This window comes from Clupea harengus, chromosome 16 (assembly GCF_900700415.2).
Source record: "Clupea harengus chromosome 16, Ch_v2.0.2, whole genome shotgun sequence".
Taxonomy (NCBI): domain Eukaryota; kingdom Metazoa; phylum Chordata; class Actinopteri; order Clupeiformes; family Clupeidae; genus Clupea; species Clupea harengus.
Genome location: NC_045167.1, coordinates 4,147,802 through 4,155,301, shown reverse-complemented (window position 1 = coordinate 4,155,301; position 7,500 = coordinate 4,147,802). Strand labels below are relative to the sequence as shown.

Below are 7,500 nucleotides of genomic sequence, written 5' to 3'. Positions count from 1 at the left end.
ATAAGCTTCTGCTAAGTAAATAAGGGAAATGTAAAGTGAATGACTTCTTTAAGAGACGGTGCTGGTGGTCTCTTGTTCCTATAGCTCTGTGTACGAGCTGTATGTAGGTGCTGAAGAGAGCCTAATATGCGGAATGACAATGTGCTTGTGTTCTCTACTGACTATCGCTCCGCGTACGTCAGTGTGTGTAGGTTCGGTGTGCAACGCTCGTTGTCCTAGTCGTTGATCTGGTCCTTGTGTTGTGTAGTTGTGTAGTGATGGCGCCTAACCCACTCTACGCTCCACACACACACACACACACACACACACACACATCTGTCATATCTGGCAATGCTATTTGTCCTAGTGGTTGATCTGGTCCTTGTGTTGTGTAGTTGTGTAGTAACGGCACCTAACCCACTCTACGCTCCACACACCTCATGCACTATTCACACACACACACACACACACACACATCTGTCATATCTGGCAATGCTATTTGTCCTAGTGGTTGATCCGGTCCTTGTGTTGTGTAGTTGTGTAGTGACGGCACCTAACCCACTCTACGCTCCACACACCTCCTGCACTATTCTCACACTCTCTCACACACACACACACACACACACACACACACACACACTGTGATATCTGGCAATGCTATTTGTCCTAGTGGTTGATCTGGTCCTTGTGTTGTGTAGTTGTGTAGTAATGGCACCTAACCCACTCTACGCTCCACACACCTCCTGCACTATTCTCACACACACACACACACACACACACACACACACACACACGTGTGACGGCACCTAACCCACTCTACTCTGCTGGCTCGCCCCACAGGAGGAGCCTCTGTTGACTGATGCCCTGGTGGACGAGGCCCCGCCCAGCACGGAGGAACCCTCTGCCTTCTTTGAGGACTTCCAGGAGCGGAGGGCCCAGGCCATCGCTGCTAAGGCGCGGGAGATCGAGAAGGTGACACACACACACACACACACACACACACACACACACACATAAAGAGGCTTGGTAGACTAGCTTGAGAGATTAGAGGCTTGGGAGACTAGAAGCTAGTAGCTTTGAGAGATGGAGAAAGTTAGTTTGAGAAGGGGGATTCTTTTTTTTCCCCTCCCTCCAAGATCTGGGCCAACTCCTAGCTTTCATCAAATCTATGTAGTATGACAATAGTGCACCGACGAGATTCAGATCCTTGAAACGTCAAACGCTTCTGTGTTTGGCATGTCTATCAAAAATGAATTAGAGCGGAATATATAATTCTTGTTCATGAACTGATTGATTAGTGCCTTAATGAAGGATTACAAACCATCATCCTATGACTGTGTGTGTGTGTGTGTGTGTGTGTGCGTGTGTGTGTGTGTCCTGCACACGAGCAGTGCCATTTTCCTATGCACCCCCCCCCACCAATCTTTGTTCCCACTCTGTAGCTCTTTTATGGTTGTAGTTACAGTCACTTTAGCAGACGCATCTTACAAAACATTGCTTACAAAAATGACACAGATGATGTTTTAAAAAGGCAGTGTTTAAACACTTTTTAAACGTATCAAGGCTGTCACTGGATCAGACGGCTCTAGGTAGGTCATTCCAAGTTTTGGGCTGCAATCTCTTGCTGCTAATGTAGAAGAAGGCCAAGACTGCAGACACTCCTCGGAGGAGTGAAGTGGTCGATAGCGGGAAGAGGGCTGAATCATACGCTGAAAGTCATTTGTTTTGGTGCTTATAAATAATTGGATTATGCAGCGATCCTCCTCAGTGGTTCATGTCTGCCTCCTCTTCCTCACTCCTCCTCAGCTGTGCTCCTGCAGCCAGGGAGAGAAATGTCTGAGTCAGAGCTTGTCCGGGCCAAGTGGAACTAAAACAAGCTGATGAACGTGAACAAAGGAAGAGCACAAAGCATTCCAGTTGTCATTCCGTTTTATTCCTCATCAACCAAAGTGTCTTTGCTTCATGACCTCACCACATCCCTCCGAGTGTTCTAGGTCAGATGATGAGCGTGCTGTTCCACTGGGTTCTGGAACTAGACAGATGATCCTCACAAACAAAGATGTACTGAAGGAATGAGGGAGAGGGAGAGGGAGAGGGAGAGGGAGAGGGAGAGGGAGAGAGAGAGGGAGAGAGAGAGGGAGGGAGGGAGAGAGAGGGAGGGAGAGAGAGAGGGAGAGAGAGGGGGAGAGAGAGGGAGAGGGAGAGGGAGAGAGAGAGGGAGAGGGAGAGAGAGAGAGAGAGAGAGGGAGAGGGAGAGAGCGCGCTGAATGGCAGAGCGGGGGTTGGCAGAAGCCACCATAGAGACTGTGAACCGTGGGGTCGTTCCATGTGCTATTATTAAGCACAGCGCTCACCTAGCTCTCCCCTTCTCTCTCTCTCTCTCTCTCTCCCCCTCCCTCTCTCTCCCTCCCTCTCTCTCTCTCTCTCCCTCTATTCTGTCATCTGCACCGTCCCCCTCTCTTGTACTCTTTTTCCCTTCATTCTCCTGCTATACAAAAAAAAACCTCCCTAGTGTCTCTCTCTCTCTCTCTCTCTCTCTCTCTCTCTCTCTCTCCCTCTCTCCCTGTCTCTTGCTCTCTCTGTCACTCTATCTCTCTCTCCCTCTCTCTTGCTCTCTCTCTTGCTCTCTCTGTCACTCTCTCTCTCCCTCCTTTCTTTCCGGATCCCTTTATCCCAGAGGCACGCGGTGCCCGGAGCGAAGCATCAGGCCTCCGGTCTCGACTCCACACAAACCCACTGACTCTGCACATTCTGCACCCGCCTTTTCTTTGTACTACACTCACACACACACACACACACACACACACACACACACACACACACACACTTACACACACACACACTTACACACACACACACACACACACACACTTACACACACACACTTACACACACACACTTACACACACACACTTACACACACACACACACACTTACACACACACACACACACACACACACACACACACCCCTTTCAGAGAGAAAATGCAGAAAACATGTTTATGGGGGGTTGGGGGGGTTTCTGTGAGCCTGGGCCAAATGCTTTTTGGAAGCCATTTAGACGGAGTTTAAATCATTAGCTTTTTTATATGTCATTCCACCGCATTCCATGTTTTATGTTTATGACTATCTGTGTTTATTTGAAGCAACTGTTGCCATGCATTCACTGAAGGACCATAGACCACTTTTCTCCCTCCCTCTCCCTCCTCCCTCCTCCCATCCCCCTCCTCTCCTCTCCTCTCCTCTCCTCCTTTCTCTTCTCCTTCTCCTTCGCCTTCAGGGGTTTGGGTTTCAATCCATATTCATGACAAATTGAGGTGTGTTTGGATTTCCCCACGACTCCAGGCATAGTTCAGTGACATTATACGGATACCTCTCCGTGTCCGGGCCCTCTTATTTCACTCTGCACTCACACACCATAATCTTTCACTGTTTAACAAGTGTCAACCAGATGTTTAGTTTCCCCCCCCAATCTGGTCTAGCCATCTCATCCTTACACTGTCGTACGCACACATACACACAAACACGCACACGCACGCACACACACACACATACACACAAACACGTACGCACACACACACACACACACATGCACACACACACACACACACACAAACACACACACACACACACACACACACACACACACACACACACACACACACACACACACACACACACACACACACCGTACTTGCTGTATGTGTATATCCATGGCTTTCCTACAAAAGCCAAAAGCATTTATCCATCTTGGCATGTCATTTGTGTGTGTATGGGTGTGTGTGATTTGTTTTTCTTGCCAAGTAAAAGTAGCCCCAGAGCCGTAGCCTGCATGTATCAATCAGGCACCAGAGGTGGAAGTGGATTTGGTTTACTTTGGCAGAGGCACCAGCTACCCCCGTCCACACCCCCCTCATCCCCCCCGCCCCGCCACAGCACTTAGGTGGATTATTCTCTTGGATTCTACATTCTCTCTCTCTCTCTCTCTCTCTCTCTCTCTCTCTCTCACCATGTCTTTCTCTCCCCCTATTTCTCTCTTTATCGCAATGCATACATCCTCTCTCTTTCCTTCTCTCTCTCTTTCCCTCCCTCCCTCCCTCTCTGCTCCCTCCTCCCTCCCTCCCTCCCTCCCTCCCTCCTTCCCTTCTTTCTGCTGGCATGCCCATCATGTGTGTTGGCAAACCCCTCCTGATTGAAAGTGAGCTGCAGGTTAAGTGTGTGGTTTCTGCCTGGCCGTGCCACGCTGCTGCCCGCGGTGAGGCCCAGCTTCTAAGCTTCCATTCTTCTTCGTTTCTCTCCACCCGCCTCGGCCGTCGGGTCCAAGTTAGTCCCTCTCTGGCTCAAGTTCTCTCCTCTTCTCCCCCCGAGTTCTCTCCTCCTACCTCCTACACAGAAGATGGAGGCCGGTGGTTGAGAGGTCTCCTGACAGCCGCGCGGAGGTTGCTGGCTGCCTAAGTGGAGATGTGATGGCTCCCCTGGAGCGTGTGTGTGTGTGTGTGTGTGTGTGTGTGTGTGTGTGTCTCTGAGCAAGAGACCCAGCAGGCTCATGGGTTTGAGGCGAACGTTCCAGGCGAACAAGTTTGCTTTCAACTTTTCAATTTGAACGTTTTTTGCTTAAACATCCCAAGTTATTTGATTCAAACGATAACCCTTAGTCCATGTCAATGTTTGTTCACCGAGAACTACCTCCTCGTACCGCTTGCGGCGAACTCAAGGCAAACTAAAAACTGTTTGAAAACGTTTGTAAATAAAACATTTAAGTGGGATGTTTTTGTGGCCTGTTTGCACACACACACACACAGTGCACTCAGTGAGGGGAAACGGCTTTTAGAAACCGGTGCTTAGTCCGTTCGGAGTTTTAAAAAGGTGAACGTGTCCGTTTGTATAGAATGGTCGCGAGGGCAGCTCACGTAACGCCGTGAGGCGAAATGGTGTTTCAGTGTGTGTGTAATAAGGGTGCAGTCAGTCTAAACGTTTTATAGCTTGTGGTTCGGAGTTTTAAAGACTAACCTTTCTCCGTTTTAAAAGCCCAGTTTAAGGAATGTAGACGGCCCTGCTGCGGTGCTTAAGCAAATCAGAAGCATTTAGCAGCCACCGTGAGGAATGTCACTCGGGGAAACACTGGCTTCATTCTCCGGTTCGTGTCTAAAAGTGTGACTTCTTCATGCGCTTTAGCGCTAAAGTTAATAAAACTAAAAGGACTTTGCTGCAGTGTTCGGCCACTCCATTGTGTCTGCTCGTCTGGTCTTGTCGGGTAAATGTGAGCAGGGCTTTAAATGTCTGTCGCTCTCTCACGGAACACAGAGGGCCTCAGTGTTCTATAAAAGAACCTTTGCAACGGAGACAAACGAGCGTGGAATTCTTTTCACGTGCGAGGGACTCGGCCCGTGAAGGTGGAGTGAAAGGCTCTCAGTCCTGTCTCTCTCTTTTTCATACGAATCAAATTGCATGTGAGGAGTTGCTCTCGACATTCTTTCTGTTATTTGTATTCAACCCTCAGCTCAAAAGTCTTCCTTTTTTTAATGAAGAGATCTTGCCTTCATTTGTCTTGTATCTCATCCGCCAATGTTTGAAATCTGCTTTTTTATGCAGACCCTTAGTCCCCAGTTCTATATATTTTTTTTTTTTCTTTAGAGTAATTTGTAATTCTTCCATTTGTTGTGTAGCCCCCACCCCCCTTAGATGTTGGAAATTAAGATGTCAAGAAAGATGTCTTTTTCTTTTATGCCTCAGATCAGGACGTTCAGAACATACCTTATACATTAAATCCCCACGTCTCGTCATCATTAGGTAGACATGTCGAAGAACGACGATGAAGCGCCATCATTCCTCTCAGTTCACTTCGTGAGGTGAACTGGAAATGTCAGAACCAATGGGGGAAGGCGGAATAAGATAGGAAGTGAATTATTCCTGTGTAATTACCCCATAAAGGTCAGTTATCGTGCCTCCCTTCTCTCCATGCTGGATTAACCCCCATCGTCCCCAGTCATAGACGGAGGACACGTATTAAGATTCAGTGTCGGGGCCCAGTCATAGAGGGGGGGGCACATATTAAAATTCAGTGTCGGGGCCCAGTCATAGACGGAGGACACGTATTAAGATTCAGTGTCGGGGCCCAGTCATAGAGGGAGGGCACGTATTAAGATTCAGTGTCGGGGCCCAGTCATAGAGGGAGGACACGTATTAAAATTCAGTGTCGGGGCCCAGTCATAGAGGGAGGACACATATTAAGATTCAGTGTCAGGGCCCAGTCATAGAGGGAGGGGCACATATTAAGATTCAGTGTCGGGGCCCAGTCATAGAGGGAGGACACGTATTAAGATTCAGTGTCGGGGCCCAGTCACTTAGCCGCCTCACTGAAGCCACACTTTTCAAAATGGCAGGGAGTCCATGAGTGTGGTCATGGTTCTACAGTAATTGGTTACGTAATGAGGTCATTTCCAGTGGAACCTGGCCCCCGGGGGGGATTGTATGAGTATTACATGAGCCAGATAATAGGAACTGCTTATCTAGGATCAGTCTGTGCTGAGTTCATGATGTTTGCATACCGACCTCCTCTCACTGTTTGACTAGTTCTTTTAAAATACACCTGGAAGTACACGGAGATCTCCGAAGAGTGCGGCGCAGATGGGAATCCGAGTTTCTAAAAGCGAGATCTCTATGTACCCAACAGGTATGTGTGAAAGCATCTGGATCGGCCTTGAGCAGTGACCTCTCCAAACTCCCCCACTCCACCCTGTTTCCACTCCTCGCCTTCTCCTAGTTCCAAAACCCGTTGATTGTGTGATACGCTGTCAAGAGTGGCTTCCGGAACTTTCTGTTTGGGAAAGGAGGAAGTCCTTCTCCTTGATCAGCTTGTCTTGTGCCCTTCCTCCGTGTCCGCCTGCTATCTCACACACACATCAGCACCAGCTTACACAATGCACAGAGGCATGGGAGTACACACGGAGCTTTGCCCTGATACACACACACACACACACGCACACACTCATACACACACATGCTCTATTAATTGCATGCATAATAGTATCCTTAACCCACATCCACATTTAGTTCGACATGAAAATTGGCCATATATACACACTCACAGATGAAAACAAACCTGCCAGACACACATGTTTGAGAATATCATCCTACTTACGCACAAACACATGTAGCCTGCGCGCGCACACACACACACACACACACACACACAAAAACAATCTCATGCTTGAGAATATTTCCCCAAACCCTCTACCATGTATCCCAGCTGTGCACACACATGCACACACTGAACACTCGATGATTCGTGCACACACACACACACACACACACACACACACACACACACACACACACACACACACACACCCACACCCATTCCTGGAGTAGGTCAGAGTGGCTCTTCCTGTTTGATCGGGTAAGAGGGGTGTGTGTGGGAAGTGCGTGAGCGCCGGGTGGAACCAGAAAGGCCTCTGCCGCCATCCCACATTCTTCTCCGTGTTGTGACTCGGTTCTCGGTCCTCCTAGGGTTGTCCCTGC

General features: G+C 48.8%; 1 protein-coding gene across 3 annotated transcripts in view; it reads left to right on the top strand.

Annotated features, from left to right (window-relative positions):
• The window catches only part of pphln1 (periphilin 1), a 28,380-nt gene extending 27,369 nt beyond the window's left edge, over window positions 1–1,011 (top strand). For all 3 annotated transcript variants that reach the window (XM_042710102.1, XM_042710103.1, XM_031583341.2), the window contains one exon: window positions 820–1,011. In XM_042710102.1, coding sequence (XP_042566036.1) covers window positions 820–996 — 177 coding nt within the window. In that variant the 3' untranslated portion in view covers window positions 997–1,011. The remainder of the gene's footprint in view (window positions 1–819) is intronic.
• Window positions 1,012–7,500: the final 6,489 nt, after the last annotated feature.